The sequence below is a fragment of the Sus scrofa genome, chromosome 1 (genome assembly GCF_000003025.6).
Source record: "Sus scrofa isolate TJ Tabasco breed Duroc chromosome 1, Sscrofa11.1, whole genome shotgun sequence".
In the NCBI taxonomy this organism is placed as follows: domain Eukaryota; kingdom Metazoa; phylum Chordata; class Mammalia; order Artiodactyla; family Suidae; genus Sus; species Sus scrofa.
In genome coordinates this window covers 19,863,223-19,883,342 of record NC_010443.5, presented here as the reverse complement: position 1 = coordinate 19,883,342, position 20,120 = coordinate 19,863,223, and the positions used below count along the sequence as shown (strand labels likewise).

The 20,120-nt window shown below is 37.0% G+C and overlaps 1 protein-coding gene across 2 annotated transcripts in view; it reads right to left on the bottom strand.

Annotated features, from left to right (window-relative positions):
• Positions 1-20,120, bottom strand: part of EPM2A (EPM2A, laforin glucan phosphatase) — an 86,988-nt gene that overhangs the window by 10,008 nt on the left and 56,860 nt on the right. Inside the window, exon 3 of one of the 2 annotated variants that reach the window (XM_001927632.4) lies at positions 657-898. In XM_001927632.4, the coding sequence (XP_001927667.1) occupies positions 657-898 (242 nt within the window). Of the gene's footprint in view, positions 1-656; positions 899-20,120 lie in introns of those variants that run through there. The other variant, XR_002338321.1, reaches the window with a different exon arrangement.

Here is a 20,120-nt window from a genome sequence, read left to right as displayed (position 1 = left end):
AAGTCATGCAGGACTCTGCTCCCTCATCCCCAGACCTGCAGCCATGTCAGGTTTCTTGCAATTTCTATAACATTCTGTGCTCTCCTGCAATGGGGATTCTTCCCAAGTTGCTCCCTCTGCCTGGGAGCTTCTTTCTCTCCTCACCGTGGCCCAACCCACCTTTGAGATCTCAGCTCAAATGTACATAAGCAAACCTTCCCTAGCCCTTCTTCCTAAGTCTGGTTTGCTTGTGCATGCTCTCAGAGCAATGTCTATGTAGCTTTCTAACCAAAATACTCATCACAGTTTTGAATTTCTTTTGTAGTCATTTGGTCAATGCGTGTCTTCCCTACAGGACTATAAGCTCCATGAAGTCAGGAGTGTGCCTGCTCATCACTGCTGTATTCCCACACGCTAGCCTAGAGATACACAATAAATATATGTTTAATAAATAAATAAATTGAAGGATTCGGAATCCTAGCCAAGGGGTCAAAAGAAATATATATATTTATTTATTTATTTATATATTTATTCCATATCTATCATTCACATGTAGGTCATTCAATTATAGATAGAAAGGTAGGTAGGTAGGCAGATAAACGGACAGACAAAAAAATAGCAAGGGCTTGTCTGAAACACATTCAACAAGGAGCCGGAAAGCTCCCTTGGATGCTCACCTTCAGTGCTCATATCTGGCGTTGGCATCCAGATGTAGACCAAGCCTTCTTCCTTATAAAGCCTAATCATAGTGTCTGGAGTCATGGGTTCTGGGTAGCGGTTACAGCCTGAGGAATTCTGTACAATATCCCATTCCGTCTGGAAATTCATTACAGCTGTAATCCCCAGTTCATGCTTCAGTTTGATGGTTACGTGTTCCACTTGGCGAGGGCAGCTGCCCAGCCAGATATTGGGTAGAATTCTAATAAGAAGACATGGAGTTAACTGTTACTATTGCGATGTTAGGATTTGAGACCTGAGGAGATGCATAAAACATGCAGAATTAAAATGCAATTAACCTTTGAATCTGGCACAGGAAGAGCTGTACTGAGAATACGAGAACCCTGGAGTTCCCTGGTGGCTCAGCAGATTAAGGATCCAGTGTTGTCACTGCTGTGGCTCAGGTTGCCACTGTGGTGTGGGTTTCAGCCCTGGCCCAGGAACCTTTGCATGCCATGGATGAGGCAAAAAAATTTATAAGAGGAATATGAGAATCTATATTATTATTATTGAAAGATGAAAATACCAGTGGTGGTATTTTGGGGGAAACAAATAATTCAATTAACTGGAACACCAAGAAATAGGCATTAAAAAATCAAAGTAGCAATATATTAAGGTAAGTCCACTCAGTCATATTTATTCCGTGAATGTATATGTTCAATATTAGGAAAGCCATCTACTTATTTCTTTTTTTTTTTTTTTTCATTTTCTTTTACAGCCATCCCTGCAGCATGTGGAAGTTCCTAGTTCAAGGGTCGAATCAGAGCTGCAGCTGCAGGACTATGCCACAGCTATAGCAACATAGGATCCAAGCCATATCTGCACCCTGTGCTGCAGCTTGTTGCAATGCCGGATCCTTAACCCACTAAGTGAGGCCAGGAATCAGATATCCTCATCCTCACAGACGCTATGTCCGGTTCTTAACCTGCTGAGCCACAATGGGAACTCCCCATCAACATATATCAAATACTAACAAATTAAAGGCAAAACCTATAATTATATAATAAACTTTGGGAAACATGCTACAATTTAGCAATTATTCCTGTTTAAAACTCTCTATAAAAATTTCAAATCGTACAAGACTAACAGAAACTAGCAAACAGCAATTTTCTTTGAAATAAAATCAAAGTAAAGACTACTTCCATTGGTACTTAACATTATATGTTTCGTCTAATGTTATAAGTGAGAGGGAGAAATATAACCATGTGTAAAAATATATTCAACTATAAAAGCTAAGAAAAGTATTAAAATATTAAGATACCTGGATGAAGGAAAATACACAAAAATCAAACAGCTTTTCTCTGTACCACTAATAGCCAGGTAGTGTATGGGGTGGGGGGAGGTCATTCAAAAATAATAACAAACTTATAAAACATACAGGAATACCTTTAACCAGAAAGAAATATAAAATTTTACTGGAGGGCATTAAGAAAACAATAGCAACAAATAAATACTGTGATGTTGTAGCCTGTAATAAAAATATATACATTTGTTCTTCATCCCCATTTCTGGTACAGAACTCCTAAAACCACTGAAATTTCCTAAGTGATGAGAGACAAAAAGGTGTCTTTTGTTAATGAGGTAACTTTTGGATGCACCTGAGGATGAGGGCTGGTTGCTAGGGGTACCAACCTTGTGATTAGAGGGTTGGAACTTTCATCCCACCTGCTGACCTCCTGGGAGGGGAGAAGAGCTGGAGGTTGAATAAGTCACCTTTGGCCAATGATTTAATTAACCATGCCTATGAAATGAAGTCTCCATAAAACCCCAAAGAACAGGGATTGAGGAGCCTCCATATTGGGGAACATGTGGAGGTTCTGAGAAAGCAGGATCAGAGGGGTGGGAGGGAGCATGGGACCTCTGCCCTTTTCCCCATGCCTTCCCCTAGGCATCTCTTACATCTGCTCCTGAGTTATGTCCTTTTATAGTGAACTGGTGATCTAGTAAGTCAAATGTTTCTCTGAGTTCTGTGAGCTGCTTTAGCAAATTAATCAAACTCAGGTCCAAGGAGTGAGTCTGGGAAATCTCTAATCTGTAGCTGGTCAGTCAAACACAGAGGTTACAACATGAGCTTGCAACTGGCTTCTGAAGGCAGGTTGGGGTGGTAGGTCTTGTGGGACTGAATACTTAACCTGTGGAATCTGATGCTATCTGTGGGTAGATAATGTCAGAACTGAGTTGCACGGCAGGACACCAAGCTGGTCTCTGGAGAATTGCTTGGATGTGTGAGAAAATTTCCTCTCCTACAAATTGGAAGTGGTACCCAGAATCCAAAAGACATACTGTGCTCAGTAATTGGAAGACTTAAAATCATAAAATGGAAATATCTTAAAAATGTAAATATTTTCCAAATAAACATATAAATTTAATCATATATTATAATGTGTTGCATATAGTGCATATAATCTTGTTCACTGATTATTTCACATGTACTTTCCTTCCAGAACCAATGGGTAAATATTTCAAACTTCACTTGATTCGCATTTCCTAGAACCTTCCAGGCTCATAATGGAGCATTCAGACAATAGTTATTAGATGACATGGCAGGCATCACTGATGCTCACCTGTGCTCCCAGGTATCCCTTTTTCAGCATGGAGGACTAAAACTCCTCTCTGCCTCAAAGATAGACATGGCCATGTGACTTGCTTTTGTCAATAACTCGTGAGCTCAAGTGACACGTGTCACTTCCAGAGACACACTTAAAACTGTATGCATGGTTCTTCACTCTTTCTGCTGAAAAGATCATGAAGACACATTTGGGTGTTGACTGAAGAAACCCTTATCCTCAGGTGGATTATCAAGTCATCTGAGGGAGAACAGCTGCTCAGAGAGCTAAAGGCTCATTGCGTTAAGCCTATTTTGGCATTATTTGTTACCACAGCATAACTTGACTTGTTCTGACCAATACAAAGTCCGTTGCAGTCTCCAACATGCAGGAAAGAAACAGAGCAAAGGGACTACATTTTTATCTAGCTACTTTCATTCTGAGTTTACACCAGTCATTTGCAATTGGGAACAATTTCATTTCTTAGAGGATATTTGATAGTGATTATGGAAACATTTTTGATTGTCAGACTGGGTCATGCTAGTGATATCTAGTAAATTGAGACTAGAGTTGTTGCTGAGCATCCTGCAATGCACAGGACAGCTCCCCACAACAAAGAATGGTTTTCTCCAAAATGTCCATAGAGTGGAGGTTAAGCCTTCATTTAGGAGAATAAAAGTGGAATAGAACTGTTTATTTTTATAGGAAGAAAAGGAGTGTGGAACAGAAATAAGACAAGAGATCTAGGAAGTGAACCAAAGGTCTGATACTGGATCACTGAACAGCAGGATAACATATTTAGTGTGGTATAATGGAAAGGGCACTAAACACAAGCTAGAAAAACTGGGTTCAAATACAGTTTTAACACAATATTTTTTAAAGCACTTGGTAATAATTGTCTGATCTTAAACCAATTTATTTATCATCTCTGGTGTTTACATTCTTAAAATGGGTCTAAACTAGTTCACAGAAATTCTGTAAGGAGTAAATACAAATAAGTAGGGTATTTGAATAGGATTGACACTAGCAGATACACAATAAATGCAAGTGGAGTTTATCTCTAGTTATTATAATTTACTTATTTTAGAAGTTTATTTTGTATTGAAAAGACTGTTCATATAATTTTTCACTGTTCTGTATATTCTTTATTTGAATGCCGCAGAGTCTAGGCTATCCTATTTTTTAAATATGAAATCCAGCTTTTTTTTCCCCCTTTGGGCTGTTTTTATCATTGTGGATGTTAATATAAGAAGCCAACTGACTAATCCTCCAGTGTGGGTATTACCCATCCTCAATGAAAATATCTTACAAGATCACGCATCATCTTTCTAAAGCTTAAATCCTCCAGGAAAGAATAAACTAATTTTTTTATTTCTGCTCAGGTTCTAAGAATAATGGGTTATTAGAAATTTCCTTGTGGATTATTGATAATTATTATGGAAAAAAGAAAAGGATAAAATTTAAAATAAAAAAATCAGAAACCCAGGAAAGACTTAACGAGGAAAGAGGCACAGGATGCAAAGGTCTTTTTAACCTTATTTCTGGCCCCAAAGAATGCTCAGATACCCTATCGGGCCCAGTGGACTGAGCCCAGATGCCAGCAGGGACATGGCAAGAGTGCCAGAGCTATGCTTGACCAGGACACTGTCAGCTGAGTAGGTAGTCTTTGCAGGAATGGAAACTTTACACCCCCTGGGTCGTTGGCCCTTCTCTCTGGCTGTTTAGTGAGAGTAGGAAGCTTCCGCTCTCTAAATGTTCCATCCCTCCTTCCATTATTCCTCAAAGGCTCCTGCTGTCACCTATGGGATGCCTAGTAAGTAGCACTGTTGGGCTGCCATACTTAAACTTTGGGGTTTCACTGAGCGTGCTTATATACACTCAGCTGGAAAAGAAGGAAGTGGACATGTCAGTTCTATAACCAAGAAATATAACCTTTTTTTTGTCTTTAGAGGGCTTAACCCACGGCATATAGAAGTTTCCAGGCTAGGAGTTGAATCAGAGCTGCAGCAGCCGGCCTACACCACAGCCACAGCCACAGCAACTCGGGATCCGAGCCACATCTGCCCCTACACCACAGCTCACAGCAACGCTGGATCCTTAACCCACTGAGTGAAGCCAGGGGTTGAGCCGGCATCCTCATGGATACTAGCTGGGTTCATTACCGCTGAGCCACAACGAGAACTCCAAACTATAACTTTTTAAACATCATTGTACTTTTACTGGCAAAATCTTGACTGGATTGGTTACATATTAAAATGAGTATTCATGACAAGCAAGCTAAACTCCAAATGTTCCCCCAGAGTTCTCTTGAATATTGTACTTTTTGAGTGGGTAGCACGCAGTTGTTATCTAGCAGATAAATGCCAAAGGAAAGTGGCTAGCATGCAAGATTTGCATAAACACCAAAGAATAGCTCATAGAGATATACAAAGGGTAAATCAGGACATTTGAGCCTACAAAATAAGAAATGAGAATCCCAAACCAGACTCAATATGTAGATCGTATCGTGTTGCTAGAAAAGGTGTTATTATATCATTCAGCCTTGGTCTTCAAATGTGTTTAAACTAACCAGGAACTCTCAGGAAACTCAAAACAAATCAAAAGTAAACAGGCTCAAAGTTGGTACCTTAACATATATGTTTCCCATGTTAAGTTTCTAATGAAAATAAGCCCTTGAAATACAAACGCACTCACTCACATACAAATAACACCAGATATTTTATATCAGATATTTTCAAATTTTTGATAACATAATGAATTCTTTCTCTAAAAATACTAGAAGTCAGAGTCCATATTCAATATATAATAAATCAATAAAAAATAATCCCTGACTTTTTAAGCAAGATGTTCTGAACCTAGGAGGTAGATAACTCAAGATAAATCCTGAAAACAAGCACTGGATTGAAGGATAGAGATTTGGAGTTGTAAAGTAAATTGTGCTGAACCATTACATGGGATACGAAGACAAAATACCAGGCTTGTTGGAAACACACAGATCAATAGATTCTGCTTAATCAGACAGCTAAAGTGCCCTTTATATGCATCCTATTTCAGCTTGTTGTCTCTAAGAGACAATACAATTTCTAATTGAATGATACAATATAGTAATAAAATACATGGTGTCCTTTCTAAACAGTAATTAAACTTTTACTTATCCATTCAAAAAAGATTGATTTGACACCATTAAAAGTCAATTTTTACTCATCTTAGTTTTAATCTTCTTTTGGTGTCAATGATACTTTAAACAATTTTTAAAATCCAAATTTTTTTTAAGGTGAAAAGAAGTTTGTTGAAATAGGGGGTTTACAGAATAAAAATCTTCTGTAAAAGTAGTTTTAATGTAAGATGTACCAAACTTCAAAGATACAATAACAGAAATAAAAAGCATAGCTTTACAGTTACATTGTAAATTACACTGTAAAACTTCCAGAGAATTATTTTATGAATAACAAACTCTTGATCATGAATTAATCAGAGACATCTGGCAGCTCCACTCCAGATTATTTGGAAAGGTCAAAGAGAAAGCACTGTACTAAATGGGTATTGACACTCAGTCAAACCTAACAGAGGTGTTGCCAGATCTGACTTTGCATTCAAGTCACGTGAGATGCTTTCATAAAAACTTCTATTACCAGGAACTACCCCAGAGATATTCATAAAGTGGCTCTAAAGTGAGGTTTAAGATTCTGTGAATTGATTTTATTTGATTTTTTTTTAGAAATTAACCAGATCACATACATAGGTAGCTAAATTCCAGAACCATTAGCCAGCAGATCCCAATAAACATGTAAGAGAAGTCAAGTCGAGCATATAAATCTCAACACTTTTTTTTTCCTTAGAGAATGATTTCTTGTTATAATGAATCAGAAATAAAAGATTCCACTGAAACTGGAACAATTGACAGAATAAGTTGAACTTCATTAAAACTTCAATGGAAATGAATTAGAAGAGGGTCAAACAAAGCCAATACATGGAGAAGCGCAAGATTAGTTTGGTATAAACATAGGGCAATAGCATTTCAGCAGGGATATCATCTGACCCTCCCACCCGATACCTGCCGTCATGTTCCAGCCCTTGGCTTCTCCTGAAGCATCTGCCAATTCAAATGACTTTTCCCCCGCTTTTGCAGGTGTAAACCAACCCAGAAGTACTTCCTTGATGCAAAGCCAAGAGGAAAGTTTATTAATCTCATTCTAGGTGGAAAGTGCACATACCCAACCCAGCACCTTGGTTATGCAGTGTAAACGTTCATAATAATACCTTTTAGTAGCAGTGAAAAAATGGAGATTAAGGGGACATGGACTCACATGAACAAATAAAGTTAAGTCCTTACTTCCTACGAAAATAGCTTTAAGACTGCAAATGATTCCTAGACAGAGAGTGAGGAAGGGGAAACTGCTAAGAGAAACAAGCGATGAGAACATATGTCCATGTATTTAATGCATATATTATCTTTTAAAATGTCAAAAGGAAACCTACTTCTGAGTCATGACAAATATTTAATATAGTTACATCCATTAAGAATGTACTATTGTTGGAGTTCCCTCCCTGGCACAGTGGCTAATGAATCCGACCAGGAACCATGAGGTTATGGTTTCAATCCCTGGCCTCGATCAGTGGGTTAAGGATCTGGCATTGCCATGAGCTGTGGTGTAGGTCGCAGACGCGGCTTTGATCCTGAGTTGCTGTGGCTCTGGCGCAGGCCAGCAGCTACAGCTCAGATTAGACCCCTAGCCTGGGAATCTCCATATGCCGCGGGTACAGCCCTAGAAAAGGCAAAAAGACAAAAAGACAAAAAGACAAAAAAAAAAAAAAGAAAAAGAAAGAAAGAAAGAATGTACTATTGTAGAACAAAATTTATTCACTTGGGTTTTGACTATTGCCACTGGGATTCAACAAGGTTGAATTTAAACAAAAACCATCTTAGTAATATCACAACTTGGTTAAAAACAAGGGGAAAGAAAAGGATAGCTGACATTCTGGAAACTTCTTTTCTTGGATTGCAAATCAAAATCGATTTCATTCATTTGAGTGAATCTAGAGTTGTGGTTCCAGGTAATCACATCACAGTACTACCCTGTTTGCTTCACTTGTCAGACTGGGGCCTGTGGTACAACAGCCACTGAAGCATATTAATCAGACTCACTCGCTCCATCTCAGCTGTCAGTCAAAATAGGCCTTGCTAGTAATAATGAGTACATCAGACAGAATGAGCACCCAAGCATTTCATGAGAAACACCACAGGGTATTGACAAGAGCTGGGGGGGGGGGGGACGTGGAAAAGACAAGAGATATCAAGAAACAAGACAGTTGTAAAGACTCCACATAGCAGGTTCCATCCTTAATGGCCATGAGGAATAGCAGAATAACCTTTCCTAAAGGTGAAAATGAGCACTGTTTTTTTGGTTCACAGGGAAAAAAAAATAGGAAAACCATAGGAATGGTGGGATCAATGTATGAACACAGGTTTTTGTTTATTTCTTATCACACAGAGACCACAACTCTTGACCTACAGTATCTTCTTAGCCGTACAAACACAGCACTATTTCAAAGACAGAGAAAGCAGATTTTGCTGAGATTCTTCACAAAATCCAGCAATGAATTCCAGAGCAAAAAAAGATTAGGACATTTCCTAAGGTGGATAATTGTGCTGCATTTACCTTATTTAATATTTTATGGGCAATTCGATGTGAAATTAAAATATGATCTAGCTTTTAAATAATGGGTGAAGAAAAAAGTCTATCAGTCCTGTAATTTAGATCTCATTAGTGAGAAAGCAAGAGAAACATTAAAACCAACCTCCAGTAAGTTCCAAGCTTCATTAGCACATATAGCTCCTTCTGCTGAAAATTTATTCAATGGTGTCATGTTAAGTTATTAATGCCAAACTTCTACCCCAAAAGGGTGCTTATAAGAGACTCCAGTGAAGGCTGAATAACTGGTCAAAGATGAATTCCAATTTTGAGAGTGATGCTAATTAAGTTCTTTAATAAAAAATATTTTATTATAATTTGCTTATGGGTTATAGACTATAGTGTATATAGAACATAGAGCACATGTGAATTTCTATAATCGAGGTTAGTTTCCTAGATTTTTTTTAAAGTGTATGCTATGTAGCTTATAGCTACATGAAGCAAATATTTTTGACATATGTTCTTTTATTTTCTATATTATACATGTCATGTAACTAAATTAATTACGAAGGTCTGAGTTGAATTGCATTTCCCCAAAATTCTCATGTTGAGGTTCTAACCCCCATCACCTTAGAATGTGACTTTATTTGGAAATAGGGTCTCTTCAGGGGTAGTCAAGTTACAATGAAGGCACAAGTGTAGACTCTAATTCAGTGCAAATGGTGTCCTTGTAGAGGGGAAATTTAGACACAGGTGTGAACAGGGAGAAGATAATGTGAAGACAAAGGAATAAGATGTCAAGCTTCAAGGCAAGGCAAGAGGCCTAGAGCAGACCCTTCTCTGACAGCCCTCAGAACGAATCAGTCCTACAGACACATTGACCTCATACTTTCAGCCTCCAAGACAGATAATAAATCTCCACTGTTTGAACCACCTAGTTTGTAGCACTTTGTTATGGCAGTGCCAGGAAACAAATACAAGGTCGAAAATTCAGGCCTAAAATACATACAGTTTATACCTACAGACTCTTTCAATATCCACATATTAAGTGAATTTAAGTTAAGCATTTTCATAGCTATTTCTCACCTTTCATCTTGATGTTTGCACTCCTACAAATACAATGAACATTTGGTTGTGGTACCAAATTATTCTTTTATACACATTACTACCCCCTCCTTCCTTTGCTCACGTCTTTCAGTCCCTCACCCAGGCACCTGCAACGTGGTGCAAGAGATCATCAGGCCCCTGGCTGGACTGTCTTTTTTCCTGATCTAACAACCAGTTCTAAAGTCCTGCGGTATCTAGTTTTGATCAATTCAGTAGAGCCTTGGGCCTCTGGGTTTGATTTTTAGAGAATGAACCTCAATGGAGAATCACTTGATATGCCTAAGAGCACAGTCTCTCAGACTCATAATTTCTTAAGACTCTCAGTCCCAGAAAGTTTAGCCTTCTTATTTTTGTACATGTGGTGCACCAAAGTTTGGTTTATCTGCCATATTGACAGATCATAACAGTAGTTAGGGCAACTAGCATACTTCACTTTCTGTCAATCACAAGGTACCACAAACTAAGACAAATAACTAGGGTAGCAGCCACAACTGGTTACCCTGGTACAATTTCAACGAATGTTCTATTAAAACATCCTCTTGGCATATTAATTTTGTTTCCAATACTGAGCATTCCTTGAAAGAGTAAAATGTCATGTTTAATCATTTTTTCACATAATGAACTTGAAAGGATTTGTTCAAAATTAATCACTTGCATAATGAATTAGGAACCACAGAAGATCAAGGAAGCAATACAAAATTAAACAGGTGATTTTTTTGGCATTTATTTTAAAATCATTCCGTCTATTCAACACAAATATAACGATGCCTCTTTTTCGCCAGGTACTCAACAATCGATGCTGAGCAAGACAGTCAAAGTATGCCCTTATTTGAGCCTGCATTCTTTAAGGAAGACAGGCAATAAGCAAATAAATATACGAAATGTGTAAAATTAATGTGTAATGTGTTTTTGAGGATTTAAACAAGGAGTTAAAATAGAGAACCACGGAGAATTTAGAATTCAGATAAGACAATGAAGAAGATACTTCCTGAAAATGTGACATTTAAACTGAGACATCATGTTGAAAAAGGAGCACAACATAAAATGCTTTTGTGGTGAGAAAGAGAGGTACACTTTAGGAACAAGAGAAACCTAGAGACATGGCCTGAGGGAAACAAGGAAAAAGTATGCCATGACAGATTGAGAAGACCATGTCAAGTCTTACTGATGTGCTAAGGAATTCAAAAATACTTTCTATTTAAGAATATAAAAGCAATGGAATGGCAATGAAGGGTTTTTAAAAGGTGACTCCGGCTGCTATGAGGAAGAGGGAAGACCTTTTGGACACTGATGGCTTGGAATACAGTTAGTGGTACAGGTAGACAAGTGAGTTAACTCAAGGTATACTTTGGCGGGGGAACCAACAGAACTTGCATATTAGCTGGATGAAAGGACTGAGGAAAAGGGAAGACTCCAAAACAGCTCCAAGTTTACTAACATGATATTATAATCTAAAATTTCTTAACCAAGTGTTCCTTCAATGAAGCCTATCTCTCAAAGTTTCTTTATAGTATAGTTTTACAAGTTTCAGATTAACCAATATTTCATTTACTAGACCTCATGCTAATGGTATCCATACACCTAAAGTCTTAGGAACATCAAATTCAAATCTTTATTTCTTTTTTTTTAAATTTCAGATCTTTTTATATGCATATAAATATACTAATACTGTCATATGTACTTGTCTACTTTTTTAAATTTCTATTATGGAATGTTAACAAGGTCAGGTTTTATTGATGTAAAAATTCTGTACACAGGAAATGTTGCCCATTGATTAGATTTAACTCACATCAAGGAAATACCATTGTAACCAAAGTGGTACACAATGACACTGATTGATTTATTTAATCAATTCACTAAAATGATATTTTCAAAATTTATTCTTTCCAACTATGGGTCTCTATTTTAGTTCTAGAACAAAAAAGAATTTAGAAAATAAGATGGTTGGAAAATGAAAATAATCATGATTTTTTTCTTTCTTACATTAACTCCTCATTATTGCCAACTAATCATTTAATTTATTGAGATACAAGGAATATCTGTTATGAAAAGGGATCCTATTAATTATTTTGAGCCACAGTTAGTGTTTTCTTTATCATTTTCTTGACCAAAAAAATAAATCATTTGGGATATCTGTATGGCCATTATTCATCAAGACCAGTGTTTCTTAAATATTTATAAGCGATGGAATCATCTGGGTGTCATGCTAAGATGCAGATAGTGATTCAGTAAATCTAGGTTAGAGCCTGAGATTCTGCATTTTCCAAAGCTCCCTAGTGAGATCAATGCTGCTGCCCCTTAGAACACACTTTGAGTAGCAAGGAGTACTCTAATAATGATATTTAACCTAAATAATATTATTATATTATTATACATCACAATAGAGCAATACAATTCATTATGCTCAGGGGCACTGAGAAGTAAATGAAATAAGGTCCTCTCACCAGTAGAAACAAAAAGATAAGCATTTTATCACTATTGTTGCTGCTAATACTAGAGGCCTAATAACGGTGCAGAGGCTTGCTGTTTTAAAAAATTCTATTAGTTATAAAAAAAATGTAAATCTCTTTAGACCTCTTTATTGATTTCTCGGTGAAGAATCTGTAGGAAACCAAATGGTTGTATTTACATGAAGACCTTCCTTGGTTTTAAAAAATTCCTCTTTTCTCTTTTATAGTGTTCATTAGCCTCTTAACAGGGACCTAAAGTCCCCTTTTGTGTTATATTTTTAAAATGAAGCTTGATATTTTTATGCTGAAAACTGGAGAAGATATACACAAGACAAAATTTATGGAACATCAAGCAATTTAAACGGTTGAGAATGTAGATGCAATTAGCAGTGTTGCAGGCAGGGGTGTCAGAAACTAGATATGGTTCCAGAAAGACAAACAATAAACACTTCCTCTCCCCTATGAAATGTAAGTAGTTTGAAGGGCTGAGAGAGAAGAGAAATTCCTAGCTAAAAATATTATAATATTGGGATCTTTACAATCCCTGGGAAGTTTTGCTTCTTTCATTCAGCCTGGACTCAGGGAACATATATTTCATGATGCCCAAGTAATGTCATGATGGTCAATAAAGCCTCCTAAGGATGTGCAAATCAAAAAGTCCTCTGTTTTCTTTAAGTGACCCAGAGATCCAGAGAATCCACTGATAAGGAAAAAAGATGCCACATATCAATGATATCTGATCTACTTCCATTATTTCTAATCCTAGGTTTTTAAAAAACAGGCAGATATGTGGTCTAATACAATTCACAAGGAGAATTAAACACCAAAAATACTCAAACTGAAACTGTCACATTTAAATTGATGAATTTCAAATAACCCTAATCATCGCAAGAGTGCATCCAGTTATATGGTACTCTTATATGCCGTTAATTCATTCTGGCCAGACCGACAAAATACAGTTTTATTTAAGATTATCTGTTCCACTGAGCATTTTTAGCTTCTATTCATTGAAGTGCTTAATTGGTAAAAATTGGTCTTACATTTTTTAAAATAAAATTGCTTCTTCCATTTTTCACAGCCAAGGACCTTGTCATCTACACCTTGTGCTATTTAAGAGCTTAGATATTTTCAAGATTTTTCAGGAAACAATTTGCATTCACAACTGGGCTTATGTGTGTAGAGAAATGTTTAGATTTCAAACATTTGAAACATATCTGGATATTTAAATCATCTATCTTTCAAATGATATAAATCACCTATAGGCTCCTATTAAGAAAATTCAGTTCAGCACCTAGAGACTCAATGCCTATCAAGTCCCATTTGACACAATGGCTAATTCCCAGAGACAATCTAAGGTATATTTTCCATCTCTGTTCTGAATTACATCCCAATTACATCTATCATCTTTACCAAATTACATCCCTACTATATTATCCCAAATTACATGTGTGCTATTGACCACTTCCATTACCCCATACATTCCTAGTTCATTCCTGCTATACCTCTGTTTCCTTCATAAACTCTGTCATCTACAAGAATTTTAAGTGTGAGTGTTTCTCAGAGTTCCAAACACTGATCTTCCTTAGATTTTTATTTGTCAGGTTTAATTTTTTTTAATTGTTATTTCCCCAATACAATTTTTTTTCCTACTGTACAGCATGGTGACCCAGTTACACATACATGTATACATTCTATTTTCACACGTTATCATACTCCATTGTGACTAGACATAGTTCCCAGTGCTACACAGCAGGATCTCATTGCTTATCCATTCCAAAGGCAATAGTTTGCACTTATTAACCCCAAGCTCCCTCTCCCTCCCCTTTGGCAATCACAAGTCTATTCTCCAAGTCCATGATTTTCTTTTCTGTGGAAAGGTTCATTTGTGCCATATATTAGATTCTAGATATAAGTGCTATCATATGGTTTTTGTCTTCCTCTTTCAGACTTACTTCACTCAGTATGAGAGTCTCTAGTTCCATCCATGTTGCTGCAAATGGCATTATCTTGTTCTTTTGTATGCCTGAGTAGTATTCCATTGTGTATATGTACCACATCTTCCTAATCCAATCATCCATTGATGGACATTTAGGTTGTTTCCATGTCTTGGGTATTGTGAATAGTGCTACAATGAACATGTGGGTGCATGTGTCTTTTTCAAGGAAAGTTTTGTCTGGATATATGCCCAAGAATGGGATTTCTGGGTCATATGGTAGTTCTATGTATAGATTTCTAAGGTATCTCCATACTGTTCTCCATAGTGGTTGTACCAGCTTACATTCCCACCAACAGTGCAAGAGGGTTCCCTTTTCTCCACACCCCTCCAGCATTCATTATTTGTGGACTTATTAGTGATGGCCATTCTGACTGGTGTGAGGTGGTATCTCATGGCAGTTTTGATTTTCATTTCTCTAATAATCAGGGATGTTGAGCATTTTCTCATGTGCTTGTTGGCCATCTGTACATCTTCTTTGGAAAAATGTCTATTCAGGTCTTTTGCCCATTTTTCAATTGGGTTGTTAGCTTTTTTGCTGTTGAGTTGTATAAATTGCTTGTATATTCTAGAGATCAAGTCCTTGTCAATTGCATTATTCGAACCTATTTTCTCCCATTCTGTAAGTTGTCTTTTTGTTTTCTTTTTGGTTTCCTTTGCTATGCAAAAGCTTGTCAGCTTGATTAGGTCCCATTGGTTTATTTTTGCTCTTATTTCTGTTGTTTTGGGAGATTAACCTGAGAAAATATTCATAAGGTTGATGTCAGAGAATGTTTTGCCTATGTTCTCTTCCAGGAGTTTGATGGTGTCTTGTCTTTATTTAAGTCTTTAAGCCATTTTGGGTGTATTTTCATGCATGGTGTGAGGGTGTGTTCTCGTTTCATTGATTTGCATGCAGCTGCCCAGAAATACTTGCTGAAAAGACTGTCTTTTTCTCCCTTAGATTTTTATAATCTTAAATTATCTCACTAATATACATTGCCATCTATAACTGCCATCTACATGCTGACAAATTCCAAATCTACTGCCTCAAGCTCAAACCTCAACACTCTGTTGGAATTCTCCACTCATTGTCCCATAACTATCACCTAAACTCATCTTCACCATCTTCTACTCTTTGCTTCCCACCCACAAACTTAACTCTCCCCAGTTGTTCTAGAGCTGCATGAATTGTGCCACAAGGTTCCTAGTCACCTACACCATGAAACTTCTCTTCATTCTTCCTTTTTCCCCCTCCCTACAGTCATTAACCCAGTCACAGAAGTCAAGCTTTTGAACAGCTGCAGAATCTGTCCCCAATTCTCTATTACCACTGCTTTCCTTCAGATATGCAACACTTAAGAAGTCAATTACACCAATAGCCTCCTAAGTGACCTCCAAAGTCTGTCTCCTTTCCACACTGTAGCTAAAGGGATCTTTCTGAAACACAAATGTGATTATGTGACTCTACCACCTAAAACACTAACATGACTACCTATCATTTTCATATGAAGTCTCAAGTTTTTGTCCCAACCCTTTGGAACCTAACCCCTACATAAGTGTCTCATCCCGCATCTCCAATTGAGTGGAGATACTTGGAATTCTCCCGAAGCACCATGCACTCTCCCTCCCCAGATGCCTATTCTGCTGTTCTTCCTCTTGGAATGCATTTTCACTACTCATCTATCTGAGCAAACCTATTCAACCTTCTCTGATCCCCCATAATCTCAAATAGGTCCTCCTTCTTTGCATTCCCATAACATATACACACCTTTAGTTCAGGCTCTGAACTCTCTCTAAAATTTTGATTTTTCTTAGCATTTCCCCCACTGGACTGTGAACCCTTTGAGAACAAGAATGACATCTTATTGATCATCATATTTCCAGAACTGAACATTGTATCCATCATAACACTAGTACTTAAAAGCAAGTAGATGATTGAATGAATAAACAAATGAATGAATGAACAACTATAGATATATCTTTACTTACTCAAAACATTGGGTTCATTCAATTGTGTGATGGTTCATACAACTATCACCCATTGAACATCATTTCTCTAACTTTGCAAGATATTTTTAACTGTGTTGTCCCAAGAATATATGTGTTAAATTACTGGTTGAAATTAGTTTAAAAATAACACTTTTTCTGAAGACAAATGTGAAAGCTGTTTTTAGCCAGAATATAAAACTATGTCACCCAACATGTCTCCTTTTTTTTATCTTAACTGCCAGAAAAATTGAAGACAAACTTAGTGTTCAATAGTAGTAGTTAGACCATCCCAAGTTCCTGATAATTTCTATGCCATTTCCTGTCATAGATGGTCTATTTCTATCCTAAATTATTTTACTATACATAATTTATTCTCCCTAAATTCATCTATTATAAATTATTTTAATATTTGTAGGTAGGTGAAGAATGGTGGCAAAACCTAATCCATCAAAATACGTTTTTATTCCACCTTAAGTCCCAGGCATTAAAGAGCTGCATCAAAAGTAAAGCCTAGGGGGTGGGGGGTAGGAGTTAGAATTATGGGATTAACAGATACAAATACTACACATAAAGTAGATAAGCCACAAGAATTTATTGTTTAGCACAGGGAATTATATTCAATATCTCATAATAACCTATAATGGAAGATAGTCAGAAAAAAATAACTGAATCACCATGCTCTACACCTGAAACTAATACACTGTTGTAAATCAATGCTACTTCAATTATTTAAAAATCAAGACATATAGTCTTCTGGCAACCTATCAGAATTCCTGAGTTTTTTAGTCAGTCTGATTCTGCAGCTATGCATGTCAATCCCAAAGTCCCACTCTCATAAAACTGATTGAATATTATAGCCACCAGTACAATTTATCTGCAATAATAAAGTTCCACTCATGCTTGGAATGTGTTCACATTTTTATTAATTATAACCCATGGACCATAGCCATAAGTTTCATTTCATGCCATGTAGTATTTTAAATATTAGCTGTTAATGTAAGTGGACAAATTTAGCAGACAATAAGCAATGTGATTCACAACCTAGCCCCATACTAGAATGTCCTGGGGGGAAACTTTAGACATACTTATGCCAAATCCTCAATTTAAACAGAATTTCCTAAGCAATAGGGTGGGACTCAGCATCTTTTTTTTTTTTTTTTCCAAGCACTCCAAGTGATTCTACTGTACATTGAGGCTTGAGAATCAATGACCTGGAGACTGGGAAAGAGGTCCAAGTTAGGGATAAATGTTTGTCATTTTTCTCTTCAGAGGAGACTGCTGATCAGATTTTAAAGTGAAAATAATTCTACTTTTTAAAAATCAAACTTTATTTACCCCCATTGGAGTGAAGCTGGTTATAAAAAACCTGAGTTTAAAAAAAAAAATTAGAGATGATTACTTATTTTAAAGGATTTTCTGTCTTTATAAAGGATTAATTTGAGATCATTTCTTCAAGTTCCAGGTAGTGATTTAATTGATTTGTAGACTGGTCTGTTATTAATTACACTTGTGACCTTTGCAAAGTCACCTGAATCTCTCTAGACCTCGATTTTCCAATGTGTTAACTGAGAGAACGGGTAAAAGAAGCACTTTCTCAGTTCACACTGTTTCCCAGAGGTGTCTAGCTCACACACAGAGGTGGAAGGGTAGCTGAGGGCACAGACCCTGAAGTCAGGCTGCCTAAAATTGAATCACGGCACCTCTAATTACGCTGCCTTGGGCAGATTAATTAACCTTTCAGTGCTTCAGTTTCATCAACTATAAAATGGAATTAACAATAGTATGTACTTCACAGGTTATTGAGATTAAATGAAATAATATATATAAGCATTTAGAATAGTTCTGGGCATATAGTGAGCACTATATAAAAGCATTAGTTGTCATTCCTATTACTAATATTACACCCTCGAAAAAAGTCAAGGGCGAGGTATTGCTAATGCATTGCTGAGCCTCTAAGAAGGGGGCATATATGATGTGTTTCAAAGATACATTTGACCAGTTAACATTTAGTTGCAGGGGGACAGCATGGATCACACTCCGGGCAAAGCTGGACTACATGACTGCCATATCCCTTTAAACTCTAGTATGGTGATTCATCTCTATGTCTTAGAGACCTAGAAAAATATGGCCCATGGGCTAAATCCAGCCAACCATCTGTTTTTATAAGTAAAGTTTTCATGGAACACTGCTATTCTCATTTGTTTACACATTGTTTGTATCTACTTTCACACTACAACAAAAGAGTCGAATAGCTGCAACAGAAACCATATGGCCTGCACAGCCCAAAATATATGCTGTCCAATCCTTTGCCAATCCTTGCCTTAGATATAAAATGTACTGGGGAGCCTACAGCTCCTCTCCATAGTAACCTAAGAGACAAATTATATGAATAGCATTTCAATTGCATCGACCCAGTTGGCTGGAGACACAGAAGAAACAGTCATCAATGTGGGGTGCAAAGAGAGAGTGGGTATGGGGGTGGGAGGTTCTTGATTATATGTGCAGGAAAGGATAAACAGTGAGGATCAGAGAGGAAGAGCTGCTGGTGGGAAAATAAAGGTGCCGATAAGGGATGGGCATGTCCTCCCATCACTTCCCCAGCTGTCTACTCATCCTCCCCAAAATATAAGATTTCTTTTATACTCACTATTATTAATCAAGTACAATCCTAGAAAAAAAATGCTTTTTATATTTGTTTCTTTATATAAATATTATTATCCTAATTTTATAGATGTACAAACTGCTAAGTTTAAGCAACTTTCCCCACAGCTGATCAATGGTTGAGCTCTTAGTCAAAACTAGTTTTGCTAGTCTCAAATTGTCCATCATGCCTCAACTGACGTTATTCGGTGTTAGAACTTCTCTTTAAAAAGCAGACAAATGCTAGATACAATTCTGTGATGAGGACCAGAATTTCTTATGCACTATGCTAAATAAGTACTCACAATTGGGCAAAGCTTTACTATTTTCACCCATACGAATAATCGATTGCTCTCTGCCAAGTTTAGCTCTCAGGTGGTGGGGGAGGGAGGAGGGAAATGAACAGGCAAGGTGATGTAAGGAATCTGCCTGCATCCTGCATAGATAGCAACCACGTCGAAATTTATCTTACCAAGAAAGATAAAGAAAGGGATTCATTCAATATGAATAGAAACACAGGAAGCTATTGAAGAATAGACAAAAAGTACTGTTTAAAACGGCAGCTGCAAACCTTATCACTTATATTCTATTGCTACAAAGACTAGTCAGCTTTTCTTAGCCAAATGTGAATTAGAAGAAATATAATTTAGTGTTTAGAAAATATGCCTAATTGACCACCAAAGCTATACAATTTTGTCTTGAAGTAAGGAATTCTATATCAGCTTTTTAAAATGATGGTGATTAAGTAGACTACAATATACGTCCAGTGGTCTGTTCTTTTCATTATTTGGTGCACCCTGATGAAAAGTAATTATGCTTTGGCGAATTTTCCTCTTAGATGTAATTTGGACCACTTATCTGAGATTCTCAGAAGGGAGCTGACTTGACAACTAAAAGAGAACACCTGTTTCTATCAATGTGAAGGAAGCTTTCCTGAGAGCCTTTTCCTCTGCTTGGCAATGCATAGCATTTCTGCAACTGGAAATATTGAGAGATGTGTTAATGAATTGCCTTCTCTACCCAGCTAACAGAATTAGGAATTAAATGGCATAGGTTTTTTTATATTTACATAAGGAAAGAAAGA